Below are 17,986 nucleotides of genomic sequence, written 5' to 3'. Positions count from 1 at the left end.
AAAAAATGTATTCTCGAAAAAATGGTGTTCAAACAAGAGCCAAATATAACTTTAGAAGTTAGACCCTTGAGAATTATATCACGATTTGACCAAATTTGTTAGGTTATTGATTGTTCGAGTGTCATGGAAAGTTATGGACCAATTCACTACTCTCACAATACGTTGGAGCCCACTTTTGCAATTTGCTCAAAGTAAAAATCAGATGTTCGGGAAATCGCGAGACTCATTTTCCCTTTCCAAATTTTGGATTTCACTTTCAATTTGATTTTCCCACCCCAGAATTTCCATCTCCCAATCATAAAGCGATTTGTTATTGTAATTCTGCGAGAGAAGTCTTTATTTTTGCGTTCGTTATACTTGCAATCGTAATCAGCTTTGCGAATAAAGAGAAAATAATTGGCAGAGGGGATAGAAGAAAAATGTCGCTAACAGTGGCAGCGGCTAAACAAGCCGAGAAACTTCGAATAGACGGAAACAGTTATTTCAAAAAAGATCGGTTTGGTGCCGCCATCGATGCTTATACTGAGGTATTTTTAGGCTTGTTGATATATACATCTGATGGGACACATGTATCTGCATTTTTTTGGAATTTTAATTTGCTTTCTTATGGTTCTTTTAGGCTATTACGTTGTGTCCTGATGTTCCGATCTATTGGACCAACAGGGCTGTGTGCCACCGCAAGCGGAAGTACGTACAATCATTATTTTGGTTAAAACGCATTGATGTTTGTCTTTTGTTTTTACTTTAAATGTATATTTTCTTGGTTGAAAGTTTGATTCTTTAGTCACTATTCCCATTGAATCACAATGATTTTTAGTTTTTCTTTCGGTGTCACTTTTAAGTTTGAAATGTATATTTTCTTGATTGAAATTTTTGATTCTTTAGTCATTATACCCAGTAAAAGGTTGAAGGACTTTTATCAGTTTTTGAGTGTGACTTTTTAAGTGTTTAATTTCTTATTGAAAATTTGATGTCTGTTTTTGTGGGTGCAGTGATTGGACCAGAGTGGAGGAGGACTGTAGGAGAGCAATTCAGCTCGATCACAATTCTATAAAGGTCTTGTGTACTAGTAATCATGATTAATGACCATAGATTTTACTAGCTTGGCGTGGTTTGATTTTTCACAACGTTTTAAATACTTCGGTATTATTTCTTTTAATAATTTTTATCTCCTTGGGATTTATTAGAATTTCATTGAGTTTCATTCTATATTAAGATGATTGTGCTGAAGTCCAAAAACACTATTCAGCGCTAAGAAGGTATAAAAGAGAAACAGCAGTTTGAACAAGCTTGGAAGACTTGGATCCAGATTGTTTATTGCTGAAGGCTGAACAATATAATGGCCACAAACATCTTACATTTTCTGTTACTATGGCCCAAATCTATTGCAATCATGAAAGCCAAATATTTTATGGCATTTGCTTGCTACCCATGTTCAAGCCACCTACACATACACACTCTTCCACTTCTTTCCACTCCATTACCGTAGTTGGATTTGCTCGAAGTTCATCGACACGCCAATAAAATCTTCATTTATTATTTTCACTATTGGTGCTCCATTAAATCTGATAGCCAGACAATTTGGTTATTTTCTGCCATTCAGTAGATCCCATGCTCCTCTCATCCCTTGGCTCTTTGATGAGCTCTTCGAGAGTAATGGTATAGGTGTAGGCAATCTCGATTCTTCCCTTGGAATTCTTCGATTGATTTAAAAGGCAGAACAAGCTCGATGCATAGATTCGTACGCTTGAAAGGAAAGGTCACTTTTCTTGACGCACTCTTTCCTTTTTTTCTTCTTTCCTTCCTATCTGTACAAAGCTTGAATTTTTTTTTTGTAGTCTATCTAATCTTCTGAAATTGATATTTGAAATTTGAGATAGTGATTGTTGTAACTGAAAATTTCAGAACACCTTCTGTATCGACAATGAAAATGTTCAAACATTGGAGGCTTCTCTGCCTGCCTGCCATTGTGTGATTACATTTTACACTATTTATTTTATACCTTTAATGTTTTATCAAACTTATATTCCAAAAGTAGTTTTTTCCTCTGCAGTCATTTTGAAGAAGTGAGATTATGGTTTAGCTTTCTTTTTCCTTTTTAACCTTTCAATATATGGGTTAAGAACTTCTTGCAATTCAATTATGTAATTGAGAAAGGCCTGTATTAGAGAAGAGAACATGCAGGACATCCAAAATGTTGTTTTCGAAGAGAACCTTATCTTAATTTTTTTTTTTTCCAGAAATTGAAGTTTGGCTCTTGTTTGGGCAGAGTTGAACGTGCATTGCACGTTAGTTTGAAATATTTTATAAATATAGTACAAATAATATTTGATACCAATTTGTTGGGAGGATTTGATGAGTCTTAAATGAACTAAAGAAAATAAAATTTAGGATAAAAATTTGAGAGAAGAAAATTGTACTCTCACAACTCAACTTCTATGATTCAAATTTTTTAAGATGATGAAATACTTCGAATGAGCAACATTTTTATACTGCATTTGGTACATAAAAATTAATTGCTAATACATGAATTTAAATTCCCATTTAAAATTTATTAAAATTTCTGGATACATGAATAGAAATAAATTCGTCTATAATAATTCTAGATTCATGTAGATTAAGATTCATTGTCTAGATTAATATAAACGTTAATTAATTGAGAATTGAAAATACGAAATTCATACATGATAAGGATTTTTTTTAGTATTTATTACATATTAAAATACGAAAGTAAAGTATTATTGAAATAGTTGAATCATAGTAGGGTTAAAATTGTCCAAAAACTATCTCATTTGATGTGATATTTAATGTATTATAGATTAAAATTAGATTTTTAGTAAATTTTGTTAAAAGTTGATGAAATGTAACAGAGAAAATTTGATAAAATTGTGGGTCCTATGAAATGCGTGGGTGTAAATTTTTGGGGAAAAAAAAGTCTTAGAAAATGTGGCCCAAATTGAGGCTTAATGTTTTATGTCACTTCACAAATTGGAAGGAACTTGACCCAAAAAGAATGGTTCAGAGGCTTAACTTTTTTGGAGCTTGAATCGAACTGCAATTGCTAATTTCATATAAGAATTAGAGTTCTATTATTTTTTGTTTTACTTAAGTAGATTTCACTTGTGATTTTTGAAACTCGTGTCATTCTAGTAATAGTAACACTTTAAATGATCTTGTTGTCCCAAAAAGGTCACTTTTAAAATATTTACGCTTTGATATTAAATAAGGAGTGGAAGAGTGTATAATGCATGTGGTTAGAGTGCATTGGATGAAATGTATGAGTGCTAAACTCGTGTCATTCTAGTAATAGTAACACTTTAAATGATCTTGTTGTCCCAAAAAGGTCACTTTTAAAATATTTACGCTTTGATATTAAGTAAGGAGTGGAAGAGTGTATAATGCATGTGGTTAGAGTGCATTGGATGAAATGTATGAGTGCTATAGGTATTCCATGTATAGTTAGTTTTTTGATAAGGTTAGAATGCCAATTCTACATGCTATGTACTAAATATACTATACTTATGGTAGTAAATATTGGATTGTTAAATGATAAGAGGTTCGTAATCGGAACATAGGAAAATGTGGATGTGAAGCTAGATGCATCAAAGGGATAAAATAAGAAACGAGAATATAACTCCAACGAGTGGGTGTTACAGTTATTGATTATAAATTTAGGAATGAGGACTTTGTATGGTTGAGGTACGGTATGGTACGTCCTTTGAGTTAACCGAAGTGGGTCCAGTTAGTAGAACATGTTAGTAAAGGGAAGGTGAAAAAGTACTGAGAATTTGATAAAGGCATAAGCCTCAAAGCGCAGGGCTTTCTGCACTTTTCTTGAAAAGTATTTTTTCTTTAAAGTTATCATATTTTATCGACTGACTTCACTGGAAATATACTATATATATTAAAATAGCTTTGGAAATCTAACATGTTCTAATAAAATTTACATATTTTAATCAATTATTAACCATAAATTATCTCTGACACCAATTGTATAACATAACCTTTATTATTATTATTATTATTATTATTATTATTATTATTATTATTATTATTATTATAGATAAAAATTTGTTATAATTTCAAACTAAAGAAACGTAAAACAACAGTGTGGTCTCCCTATATAACCTTATCACTCCAGCAACAACATCACCTTAAGTTGTTATACTGTTTTGAGAATTTAACATTTGTGATTTATTATATGTTTATTTTTTTTATACTTTTTTTGTGGTTCATAGTGAGGCTTAAGCCTCAAAGCACCTTGAGGCTTACGAGTTACGCCTGGCCTCACAAAAGAACAATGCCTCAGTTCTTGACTTCTCCTTTTCATGCACTGAGTTACTTTGTGAAAAAGGACACTAGTGAACCAACACCTGTGCTTTATTTTTCATTATAAGCTCTTTCAGATGCTGCCGAAACATCTCAACATCTAACTAGAGTGTTAATGTTTTCTCTTAGTTAAGAGGTATCTTAAGCGATGAGTCAAATGCTAAATGTTTACTGCTGGTATTTTGTTATTGCGATTTGCTGCTTATATTTAGGTTTGTGGTGATAGCCAATGCGGACCGGTTTTTTCAATGTTAAGCAAAGAGCTCTCATAAAGGAAAAAAGTGTGAGGCGCAAAATGAGGAGAAAAGGAGCTTTTTTGAATAAATTTTGGGCTTTTTGTGTACTTTTCATCTGTTCTACTATTCGTTATAGATTATTACACATTTTTGACATTGTAGGTGCTGAAAGGGTATTTGTATTGAGATGTGTATAAAATCTATGTCCAATATTATTTAATGTTGATTTCACTTGAACCGTTGGTGAAGTTTTAATTGATATCTGCTGCAATTTGCTTAATTGCTAAAGTTTCTGTATATGTCTTATAATGCATGTATGGAAAAAATTCATTTAGAACATAATGTGGTTTGCTTTGATGAGGTGGATATTGTGCTTAAGCCATGATTAATATGCATTTCCGAATTCTAATTGCTTGAGTTTACTATCTCAGTAATCATGGCTGTTGCCTATAAATGCGAACAATTAATGATGAGTGTCTTGTACACAGGAAAGCAAAATATAACTTTATTCTTGAAGTCTCAAGATTAATACTTCAGCACAGCAAGAAATGGAGGAATGCTTTATCACTCTTATTTCCTCAGAATAACCTTTTTTTTTTTATTGTTCTAGACATCTTAATCAAGTCTAATCATTGAAAAAAATATGGCTTCGATGCTGAAAAGGAAGAAAAGCATAATCGCTTATACTTCTTCAGAACCTGTAGTTGATCATTTCTGATTTCTCAACCTCAGATGTGAATCTAACCATCATAAAAATATATGCCTTTGATGCTGAAACTTCCTCATGCTTCAATTTTCACTTTCTAATAATTTCACATGCATGAGTTGACTAATTGAAAATATTAACTTTGATAATGGTCATTATTGCTCCATCCTTTCCCGTCTACTCTAGTTTTTGCTTATTTTGCTTTTGTTCTCGGATATCCAAGATTAAATCTTGCTCTCCATTCTGTCTTTTGGACTAATTGGTCCAACAACTTGAGCCCTAACGTTTGGTAATGTGACTATCCCCCCATGGATCAACTTCCTTGTAAATGCATTAAAACTCTGCTGATGGAGTGCTATGAATGCTATGCTGTATTTCTGCATTCAGTGAAAAGTGGAAGTATTTACTTACCTTTTTCTTCGGCCCTGTGCGTACCTGACCTTCAGCTGCTTCATTAGAAATGCATATGCTTATGTTGCCTCAATATATTGGAACAAATATTTGAGAGGGGTTTGGCCTCCTAAAGGAAGTAATACACTAAGTAAAATTATGGTTGTTTGAGTTTCCTAGTATAAAAGGTTCAATAACTATGATTATCTACTCCTTTGAACTTTTCTATAGATTACATGAAAACGAAAAAAATAGGCTTTCTACATATGCATCGGTCTAAAACAACGATTTTTATCAGTTGTAGCAAAGAAAGAAACATCATAGAAGTCTTGGGAAAGCGCACACACCACATTAGAGGGCGAAGGTTTTTCAATGCCCAGTGAGAGATGAGGAGGCAAAGCACCAGTGGTAGCATCAGTACTGGCATAGCCTTTATCTTACAATAAAGAATGAGTGGGGAGAGGGGGGCAAAGAGATCTACAACTTTCACTTTGATCTTTGACTTGAACTTTCACTGCAAAATTGACATCATGTAATTAACTCTTTTTGGTGAGGCAAGAGCTCTATTTTTCATTGCTTCACGAATATATAAAGGACATCAGGACCACAAAAGTATATTGTTAATCTCTTTCTAATAGCAATATTTGCTACTCATGATATTTCATTTTTCAGTTGTCTAGTCGAATGTATTCCATCGTTTGTAATGGCTTCCTCGAAACCCACCAGTCTCTTCTACACGAAAAATGAAAATGTTTGACATATTTCATTGGTTATTCTGGGTTTGGTTTGATCTCTGCCGAATCTTCTGTAGCATGCATGCTTTATTTGTTGGTCTTGTATTATGGTTCTCTGTCACATCTTCCTTGGTTTGATCTCTGCCGAATCTGCTGGAGCATTATTGTTGACTTTTGCATTTAGCAGTTTTATCTTACTTGTCTGTCACTGATCGAACTAACTTGGAAGTGCTTTGCATAATGGCAGGCTCACCATATGCTGGGTCTTGCACTGCTACAAAGGGAAGATTACACTGAAGGAGTCAAGGAATTGGAAAAAGTATGGGGTTTTATTTCATAAAGGTTTTTTTCCAGAAAATATTAATATGCAAACAAATCTTATTAGCTTTTGCTAAAATATGCATCCCTGTGGAGGCATATGCTTCACTCAATCCTTTTATGAATGAGCAATGCAAGCTTTTGACAATGTTAACAAATGGAAGCCCATCTGCTCTCAGGTTTTCCTCAAAATAGATCAGTCAACCAGTTCCAGCTTCACCCATTTCTTTCTTCGTTCATCTTCTTTCTTATAGACAAAGAGCTACTTGTTGCTTTCTGAAATCAGTCTTGCTCTCGTGGAATTAAATATTACTTAAGCTGGCATGCCTTTTTAGATGGTACACTTGCTTAGTTGCTTTATAGGATAGAATGTGCGGTAAAATTACACTTGCTTAGTTGCTTTATAGGATAGAATGTGCGGTAAAATTACACTTGCTTAGTTGCTTTATAGGATAGAATGTGCGGTAAAATTACACTTGCTTAGTTGCTTTATAGGATAGAATGTGCGGTAAAATTTAATTAGTCTTTGGGCATCTTGTTGCTTTTGTGGTTTATTTTGATTGGTCACCTACTTTGTACAGTTTATTTCTCCTTTTGCTTTCTACCGGGTTTATAATCTCCTTACGCTTTTCTAACTAGTATATTGTTGTGATATATTAAGGTGATGGCATTTATGGTATTATGGTTGTTTGTTCACTAGCAAAACCTAAATTTTTCGATAAGCATGTTTACTATTAATGGGGATGTATTTAATATTTTTATGATAGCTCAGGCCTTGGATCTTGAAAGGGGTGCAAGCCCTAAGGGTTACAAGGTAGAAGAGATATGGCAAGATCTTGCAAGAGCAAGATATTTGTTGTGGGAACATGAGTCTACCAAACGTTCATGGGATCTTCAAAATTTGAAGTAATTGCTCTTTTCTGTTTCAAGTTTGGGTCTTCATCTTCTGTGATTCCTTCTTTTATTTCTATTTGCTCTGCTTAGAATGATATTGGTATCTTAATTATCTTTCCTGTCTTAGAGAAACATGCATGGCAGCTCTGAAGGAGAAACATTTCCTTGACACTTCACAAGTGGAAGGATTTGTGGATGAGAATATTCAATCCAATTTAGAACAATTGGAAGCTTTAAATGGAGTATTTAACAAAGCTGCTGAAGATGATATCCCTACTGATGTGAGCTTTTGAGATTCATTCACAGAATTCCCCCCTATCGGGATTTTATTTTTCATTTGACTCGGTGACACCAATTGAGGATTTCAGGTGCCGGACTATTTGTGCTGTAAAATTACTCTAGACATTTTCCGCGATCCTGTCATTACTCCAAGTGGACTTACATATGAGAGAGCAGTAATTCTTGATCATCTGCATAAGGTAGCCCTAATTGATATTCAGTTGTCATTTCCATTTATTTATATGCACATATTTATCCTCCAGTGTCATGTATTAATCCTTAACTTTGTCATCTTTAAGGTTGGCAACTTTGATCCAGTTCGCCCAGAACCCTTGTATTCATCACAGTTGGTGCCCAATTTAGCCATAAAAGAAGCTGCGCGTGCGTTTCTGGAGACACATGGGTGGGCTTACAAGACAGATTGATGGTCTTACCATTTGTCAGTTGTATGGCTCAGGTAAAAGATATGACTCATCTTTTCTCTTCAGTTTGGGTTAAACTGGTTCCGACAGTAATCATTGTTGGTTATCCTATTATATCGAGTGTAATTGTTGATCCCTCTTTACTCTCAATATGATAAGTGTGAAGTCAAATTGGTCGTTTTGGAAATGTACAGTATCTATTTCTGTAGCATTTACATGGTCGTAGAACTCTATCCATAGATGAAAAAGAAGTTTACCATATGTCTGATCATGCATTCCTTGGCTTTAATTTTTCTCTTGAATTTTCTTCCTGCCTGATTCATGCTCTCTATGAATAATGCCTGGTACCTAAAGTGAAAGAAATTGGCATCGCTTGCATATCAAGATTTATTTGGCTGGAATGATGATTTGTTAATTTTTAAGTTATGTAATTAACATGGCATTGTATTCACTTTTTAGTCCAATGCATCATTAGACTTGGGACTTTTGTCTGTTGTGATTTCTACCGATTGAGCCCGACTATAAGGTCGATCTGTCCCACGACCTTTTTACACTTGTACGTATGCACACCATAGCTTGATTCCAGGTTGGTGCTGCCTAATGTTGCACAATGTAGAAACATATTGTCCGTAGCTACTTTATTCGGATGTGATCACCTGAATTAGACAAATGTGTTACCAGAAGTGTGGGACTATGGGCAGAAAAAGTGCTCTGTCCCCAGCTGTGTAGTTTGGATGCGCAGAAACTACACATGGTAGATCCCCATTTTCAATTTATTGAATGGGTATAAATTTCAGAGCCTATTTAACATTACTTTCACACGAGTTTGTCTTCCTTCTTGTTAGAAGTCTTTTACTGTAGATTCTTCTTGTTTCTTAAGACATGTTTAGTAATAGTATATCTAATTTGACAGTACTATTAGAGAAAAAAGAGAGTTAAATTCTTCTTCATGGTCAGTCTTGACGTGATTCCATTCTACTCTCCGTCTTATAACAAATTAATCAATTCCATGTAGGATTCGATGTTGAAGTTTGCGGCATAAATTTTGTAGTGTATATTTAGCCCTTGTTTGGACTTCATTTTTTTCTTTCTTATTGTCAGTTACATATTTTTCAATAAAATAATATAGCACGTAAATTTAAAATTTTTTCCTTATTTTATAGTCATACGTTCTTCAAAAATTATTATTTCAAAATATAATTTTCTGTAAAATCTATTTTTAATGGAGTCAGGATGAGGATGGGATTAATCGGGGAATTTTCGTGCCATAACCTTTGGAGCACATTTAACATTTATTGAAAAAGTAATTCCACAAATAATGCATCCTTTCTATCTTTTTTGAGCTGATAATGAAAGGAGTAGGTTCCACCATTACCATATGAGGAGCTCTTCGATGGATGGATAGGTTAAAATAAAACGAATTATTATCAATTTTCATTGAATATGTTCGGACCGCAACTTGTTTAAATGATTTGTTAGAGAATTGTCACTTCCATCAAAAAATATTTTGTCATCCCTCTCATTATAGGCCTCCTATGAATGTTCATCAGCAATAATATTCTGTAAAATTGCAATATCTACTTAATTATTTTTCTCTAATCTTAAGCGTAATGGAATCAAATTAAAAATATTAGATATGAAATTAATTTTATAATATTTCAAGGCGTCCCTTTCATTTTTATTAGATATTTGACAAAGTTTAAAATGAAGACTACTAGTTATTCTGATATAACATCAAAGAATAGTTATTTGAGATAAAAATAGAATATTTTTATAGCATATCACATGTTCAGAGAAAAGAAGCTGTTCTAGTATAACTAAAGTAGAATATATGCTCTGGCTTTAGTATATTAAAACTGGTGAGAATTAAAATTAAATTTTTAGTAGATTTTGATAAAAGTCGATGAAATATATGTTTGAGAACTTGTAGATCCCATAAAATATATGACTAAAATTAGCTATTAACTTTGACTTAAAATTAAATTTTAATTTCTACAAATTAGGAGTGACATTAGTGCTCCAGCAAATTGAATATTTATCGAGCTAATGCGTCGCAAATTTCTGTATGTCCACGGTGGGCAATTAACTAAATATTACAATATATAAAATTTTTGTTTCTATGATGCTAACGCAATCTGTCCACGTTACCAAACGTAAAAGGAAGACGAGAATATAGAATAAATGAACAACTTTTGCGAAGCAAGCAAATTTATTTGGCATGTTTAAAATATATGTTCCAATATGGATATATAGGCTTTATTGATTTCCAATTCGCCTAATCCGTTGTTCTTTCCCTTTACTTTTGAATCCGATTCTTAGGTACTCCAAGGACCACAATTGCATGCGCCTGTCCAATGTTTAAATATCATCTCTTTTAGGGAAAAGAAGAAAAACCTATTTATACAAAACGTGATTTTGGTCCATAAGAAAGTGCTTTTGAGTTTCAAGAAAGTTCTTCCAAACAACATTTAACAAGAAGAATTTTGAAAGAAAACTAGCTCAATAAAGTATGCTTCCTTAGAAGCTCTCTTAAAAGATAAAGAAACAAAAACGGCGATAATTGAGACAGGCAGGGCGAGTGGCTTCTTCAACAGATAAAAATAGTTAAAAGAGTGGATGGGATGGGGATATAATTGAAGACTTCCACATAAAAACTGAGTAGCATAATAATGGATAGACCCTGAAACCAGACATCACATGAGCAGTCGACATGGAAACATTATTCCCACATCATTTTCCCATCCAATCTGGAACCATTCATTCAATTATCAGTCACGGATGCATAATGCTAATGGGTTTTGGCTTCATCTCATGCAGTAAAAGTTAAAAACGTGAAAAAAATACAGCCATTAAGTCCAAGCAAGCAACCAAAAAATGTAGGGAGAACAAACCGAAGAGTGTTCAGAAAATACTCTCTGTGGCCAATCCCAAGTTTGTCGAAAAGATAGGCAAGCCACAAAAAATATATGTACCCACAAATAGTACTCACTTATTCGTCAATTATTTTTATCTATTTATAATAAAAATTGACCGTAAACACAATGGCTTCATTGAGATTTATGGGATCTACGTAAACCCATGTGCAGGTATTATTTGACAGAAAAATAGAGAAGAATGGCAATCATAGGAAGAAACCAGCAAAGCAAGTGCTGTCATAACATATTAATGCAGGCTACTCAAAAACCATGTGCAACATCTTCGAACAATATTGAAAGGAACCTTATGAGTAGAGATTTCATTAGTATTATGCACAAACCATATACTTGAGATCAAGCCATGCTTAGATAATAAAATATACAGAATGAACGTCGATAATGAAGGAAAATGAAAATATGTAGAATTTACAGAATATGTGCTCAGTACCCACATCACGCTGTATGGGTAAGATTGATAGCCCGATTCAGTCTTTCGAGTATGCCACTGGCCTTTCTTTTGGCTCTGGACGAGCCATTTTCAGCGAGCTTAGAGATAGTTCCATATGTGTTTTCCTCGTCCCTCATCTGCTTCCACTTGGATCGATCACTATGACAAATAGTAAAAAGGATTGCAATGCAATTCTCCTTGTTTCGAGCACAAGAAGTCTCCCTGATTATACTAAGCAAGCATTGAACTCCCCCAAGCTCTCCCATTTGCTCGACAGCTCTTTGACTGGTTGAAAGCATGGCGAGGATGGACAATAACTCATCAACGTGCATTCGATTCATGATCTTTTTCAGTATAACTGTCACCGCACCATCTCTAACAGCTCTCAACTTATTCTCGTGAAGAATACATAGATTAAAAATTGCCGATGCAACATCTTTCATGGCTAAAAGATGTCCCTCTTCTAATAAGTCGATGAGAGGTTTCAAAGCTCCAGATTTACCAATCAGTTCCTTGTTTGAGTCGAGAGCCGATAATGTGAAAAGGGCTGCAGCTGCATTACTCCTTGTTTCAATAGCGCCTGATCTCAAAGCATCGATAAGAAGCGGAATAACCATCGGCATCTCTGCAACTAGCTTTTTATTATTGTCATGAATGGAAAGATTCAGAAGTGTCGTGATTATATCTTCATGGAGATCTGGCTGAACCTCATTCCGAGTCTTGCTTTGAGATAGCGGGGACAGCAGTTGAGGTATTGCATTGCGAGATTCACCAAAAAGTGCACGGAATGAAGGCATTCTTTTCGTCAATAGCCGCAACTCTCTAGCGGATTCTTTTTGATCAGACAATGTTGATGACATTTTCTCAAGCAAACATAGGAATCGGTCCCGGTCATCTCCAGTTAAGCCGTCCTCATCGGAATGCTGAACAGAGTCTGACAATTTAATACCGTGATTCTTGCACCATTGCAATATCATTTCCTTAATCAAGTGATTCGGTGTAAGAATAGTGTGCGATAATACTTGTTGAGTTCGAGGGCACGTCCTGTTCCCAGATTTTAACCATTTCTCAATGAAGAGCCGATCATAAGTCTGCACACATTGTAGCGAGAATGTTAACAATATAAACAAGAAACAAAATTAAACGAGAAACTGCATTTTGAGATCTTAAAAGATCGAAATAAAGATAGATATTCATGTCAACGTATCAGCCAAAAGATATATACACAAATCAACCGCAATCCGATAACCAAATAAGTCAAAATGCATAAAATTTGTACAAACCACCGCAGATTTGTACGCACCTCTGTTCAATCACATACACACATACGAATTCAGAGTGCACACTTGTAGAAAAAAGTAATAAAAATAGTGCCCAAAATCCTGCAAATTATGTTGTCAAAATCAATGTTTCGAAGTCCAGAAGAAGGAAAAAATTTCTTCCAACGGCCAAAATCAATTACAGTTTAACAAAATCCAACGCTCATAAGACACACATTAACTAATTGCAAACAATTTCCACAGAAAAATGATATAAACCAAAGCACATCTGATTTATGGAAGTAAAATCACGAACCTGTCCGGTGGCAACAATAACAGGATCCCTCATGAGCTCTTTGGAAAGTGGGCACTTAAATTCCTCGGGCACCGCACCAGAAACTACCTCATCGCGATGATTATTATGAAAATTAAGAGATAAAATTTTCTTCAATTTCAGTTCCTTTAAAGCAGAAAGCATTTGCTGGGCTTTATCAATTGCCTCCAAGTTAACATCCTCGTCATCAACAATTGCCTTGACCAATTTCTGCAATTCCCTTTTCAATCCCATGGCCTTAGACGCCATTCCTGGATCGCCTTCAAACACCCCACTCTTCGCCATCACTCTACAAACAAAACCCAATGTACACTTCTCCCATTTTTTTTCTTTTTATTTTGTGTAATTCTTTGTTCAAATTCTTTGAGGGGCTCTAGACTTTTTCCCCCTTTTTTTACACAGAGTGAGCGGCTATGAGTGAAGTGAAGAATAAGAATGTGTATGGGGAAGTGGGTGGCGTGGGGTAGGGTAGGGTCCAAACCTGTGGGCGGGAAGCTGGCAGCTACGCGGAAGAGAAATAGTGCGGCTTCGTCATGCAAAGTAATTACATATGCGGTGCGGTGCCGTGGGGGCGCGTGACGGTGGTTGTTTTGGTTGGGGTGTGTATAGGTCAAATTCTTTGATAACAAATTCAAAGAAAATTCAGCAAAAATAAGAATAAATAAAAAAACAAGAAAATAAATATTTAAAGTTCAAGGAAATTTCTTAGAGCGTGTTTGGTTTTTCATTTTGAGACCATTTTCACTTTTCAAAGACACTCAAAACATGTTTCTTATGTTATTTTCAAAAATGCGATTTTGAAAACAAGTAAAATTTTATAACACAAAATTCAAAATGACTTTTTGATGTCAAAATAAGGAAAATGAACTTTTAAAAATTTCTCAAATTAAAATATTTAATAAAATTTACCAAAATATAAATATCCCTCTCCCTTTCTCTAGGGAAGCTCCTCAAAAATGTTATAAAATTATTTTTAAAGTTTTTAAATGAAACGCGTTTTTAAATTTTTAAAATTTTGAGAAACAGTTTTTTAAAATGACAAACCAAACACTTTTTCAGCAACATTAAAATAGTTTTTTGACTTAAGATTAAAGTTTAAAGTTTTATCAAAATAATTAAAATAATTAATTGGACGAAACACTTCCAAAAAATTACGTGTTTTTTGACTTTTCGAATAAACAAATTGTTTCATTTCAATTCTTGTATCTTTCCTTTCGAGACTCTACACGAATTTGAGTCCACATCAAACAAAAGTTAATAATTCTTCCAGCCTTTAGAATTGTTTAAAATAATAGAAATTAGAGAAATAATTTATGTCGTGGTCGACAATATTTTCGTAATAAAAAATAAAAAATTAAAAGGAGTATGAGATATACATGAAATTAAGTGGTTGGTAGGACTTAAGGATACGAGTTCAGAATGAAAGGGACACGTGTATAGCGATGGAAGCACGTACGCATTTGAGGATGAATTTAATAATTTAAATCTTTTATAAGATTATTATGGCAATAGTTGTCTTACAACGTCATGTGCATATTTAGGAATGAATTTATGATGGTTGACCTACATTTTCATTCAATTTTAAAATAACAACGGATTACGGGCATGTTCAATAAAATTGATTTTTTGATCATTAAAAAAAAAGTGAATTCTACTTTCGAGTGAATAAGTCAAAAGTGACGGTTGAAATAGTAAAATAACGATAAAAAAATCAATTTTTTTGTGAAAAATTATTACTAAACGGAGGCATAATCTATCTATAACGTAAATTTAGATCGAATCGCTTGAGATAGAATTAATCTCGATTTAACTCGCCTTACACCTTAAGATAAAAAGTCTCACTTATTTTGAAAATCATTTTTGTATTACCCTTAATCAATATAATAATATTTTTAAAATTACTTATTTACTCATAATTAAATATTTTTACTTAATAATAAATTTGTGCTAGACCTTCCCGTCTCTTCTTTTTCAATGGTGATTATGTTGACACCACAATTTTCATTTGATACACTAAATTTTAATTACGGTTAAATTTTTCAATCTTTGTTCATTATAACAATTATTTTATTAATTTTTTTCATTGAATACTTATTTTCAATTTTCTATTACTTAGTACGTCTCGTTCTTAATAACAATATATATTGTTGGCGTCAAAATTAGCAAGGATAATTTTGAACTAACTTTAAGAAAAATGTGATTTGTGCTTAGAAAAGATTACAAAGATGTGATAGTACCATTAGTCGTTATTTGAATTTGCCCTACCTTTACAATGGTCCTATTCAACTATTTATACATAATTTCATCCGAAATTACATCAAATCAATCAAATCAGTAACAGTGTCGAGCTCGGAACTCGGGTCGCCGAATTCTCCCGTGATTGGTCAATCAGGCCGATGGTCATGTGTCAATGTATTACCTAGGGAATGATGACCTGTAAGGGACTAAAATTCGAGGACTTCGGATTGGTTGTCCCGGACGGCGATGACATCACATGTGGCAAGTGTCTCTGATTGATAGGATGATGTGATAATGGGTAATCATGATGTTTTTCTAAGATAACGGCGGGTAACTCCGACCTGAGAGTGTGGGCCAAACTTACATTTAATTGAGGTGGGTTTAGCGAACTTGTTTTTACCAGATCGGAGTTCGGATGCCAACATATATCAATATATTTTATTTTCATCTTTTTAAATGAGGGAATTTTTTTTTTTTCAATTCTAGTTTATGAATTTATTAAAAATGTGATTGAAAAATAAGTTATTTTACACCATTTCAATAGATTTTTGAACATAAAATTGTTATCAAATACAAAATGTGTTAACTAATGAAAATTTGAAAAATACGAACAACGTAAAAAAAATAGTTAAGGATTAAAGGGTGTGTTTGATTGACTTTATTTTTCATCCAATTTTTTATTTTTATGGTGTTTGATTGATAATTTTTTCATAACAAATATTTTTCCAACTTTTTATCATTTGACCATATTTTTCTCAAAAACAAAGAAAATGAGGGGTAATTTTTATTTTTCAGGTGATTCATTTGTCTATCGCTCTCTCATCTATCGCCAACAAAATGGATAAATATAATATTTTTTAAGTTAAAAATTAAATCAATCAAATATATTAAATTAATAATTTTTATAAAAATAAATTCTAAACAATTAAATTACTTAAAATTTATTTTTTTTAATACAAATTTCATGCGCGCAATCAAACGCAACTAAATATTATAAGGATAAAGAGCAAAGACTTTAATCAAAATTGCAATTTAAATGTGATGTGAGACATAAAAATTGTTGTGTGAATATAATAAGCTATTTTACATAATTTGGGCCCTACTATTTTGGGTCAAAAGTCAAACGGCCTTTTGGACGGTTTCGTTGCTCGCTTATTTTGTTTAAATCATAAATAATCTAATTAACCAAATAAATTAAGATTAATCAAAGTTCGAAGAAAAGAACGTTTTACCTTTTTGTATTGACATAATTACGTTGCCGCATTTTCCGTTACGTGATTAAAGATTGTCACTATTAGGTGGTATCTTCATCAATTCTCACTTCAAAATAATAATAATAATAATAATAATAATAATAATAATAATAGAATATCCTCTCCATAAATGAGTCATCTACACATATTTGCATCTACAAATTTTAACCGATTTTTAATTCAATCGAAACAAAGGCATCTCGATTTTGCGTTTGTTTGATTTGGATTAAAATTTGATTTTAATTTAAGTCAAAATCAAACAATCAATATTAATCACATCTTTCACGGGCGCTACAACTTTTCAACTATACATTTCAAAAACTTCTATCATAATCTACTAAAAAATTTAATTTAAATTCCCACCAAACATCATCTTTATTTGCGACTAATATTAATACGCTCTGAATTATTATTATAGCGTAAAAGTCTTAAATCTGTATTAAAAATTACAACAAATTTGTACTTGTTTCAAACTAATTTAAAGTAGTGTTTTTCAATTTTGTGCACATATTTTGTTGGACTCGTGGCAATGTGAGGATAGAAATTATCCCGCTCTTGGGAGAAAAATTTTGATAGAATGATCGTTCTGTTCTATGTGGTGTAACCTTTTAACGAGGAGCCACTATCTTATTGGGTGGACCATTTTTATTATTATTTTTTTTTGATATTCAGGTATCCCAATTTACACCAGACTAAATCTTAGACCTCCAAGACCCATGCTCCTAGAACCTTGGAGGGGGCAAATCGCGGGTTATGCCTCAACTGGATCACAGGTTCCCTCCTTTGACTGTACACTTCTACGCACAAGAGACCCTCCTCCACGGTGATTGCTTCATACCAAATTTTTGGCCTCAGGTTCCCACCAGGAATCGAACTCTCCACCCTGCCACTGGAAGCAAGTCAATGTTGATTGATCCACCAGTTGAGCTGTGCCCCGAGGGGCTTGGGTGGACCATTTTGACCTCACCTGAAGAGGTGAGAGCTACTCAGTTTTTCTTGGGCCTTCGAGGTGTAAGGTGTGGGGCCTCCACATGCATTATTTTGACTAAGTTCGTACGCGTAGAGTGGACCCCATGATGTGTTAGACGTGTCATCCGTTCAGTCCTTCCAAGCTGTCATTTGCTCTGTCTTTTGGGTTATATACAAATAGATGCAGAGATGGGGGACAGCAAATGAGGCTTGAAAAATAAGGGATTATTGAAAACTACTTATTCTCTACTTTACACTCTAT

The 17,986-nt window shown here is 33.5% G+C and overlaps 2 protein-coding genes across 2 annotated transcripts; one reads left to right on the top strand and one right to left on the bottom strand.

Moving 5' to 3' along the window:
* The first annotated feature begins 218 nt into the window (after positions 1-218).
* Positions 219-8,601, top strand: LOC111393756 (E3 ubiquitin-protein ligase CHIP-like). Its single transcript, XM_023019446.1, has 8 exons — positions 219-527; positions 620-687; positions 993-1,056; positions 6,643-6,714; positions 7,486-7,619; positions 7,735-7,888; positions 7,976-8,086; positions 8,186-8,601. Exons 1-8 carry the CDS (start codon positions 420-422, stop codon positions 8,309-8,311), a joined length of 837 nt encoding a protein of 278 aa, XP_022875214.1. The 5' UTR covers positions 219-419; the 3' UTR covers positions 8,312-8,601.
* A 2,915-nt stretch (positions 8,602-11,516) lies between these two features.
* Positions 11,517-13,824, bottom strand: LOC111393755 (U-box domain-containing protein 9-like). Its single transcript, XM_023019445.1, has 2 exons — positions 13,247-13,824; positions 11,517-12,762 (listed from the first exon to the last, which is right to left on the bottom strand). The coding sequence occupies exons 1-2, from the start codon at positions 13,547-13,549 to the stop codon at positions 11,677-11,679; spliced, it is 1,389 nt and encodes a 462-aa protein (XP_022875213.1). The 5' UTR covers positions 13,550-13,824; the 3' UTR covers positions 11,517-11,676.
* Between the last annotated feature and the right edge of the window lie 4,162 nt (positions 13,825-17,986).

Source organism: Olea europaea, chromosome 4, assembly GCF_002742605.1.
Source record: "Olea europaea var. sylvestris chromosome 4, O_europaea_v1, whole genome shotgun sequence".
Classification (NCBI taxonomy): domain Eukaryota; kingdom Viridiplantae; phylum Streptophyta; class Magnoliopsida; order Lamiales; family Oleaceae; genus Olea; species Olea europaea.
This window is presented reverse-complemented; position numbering and strand designations above follow the sequence as displayed.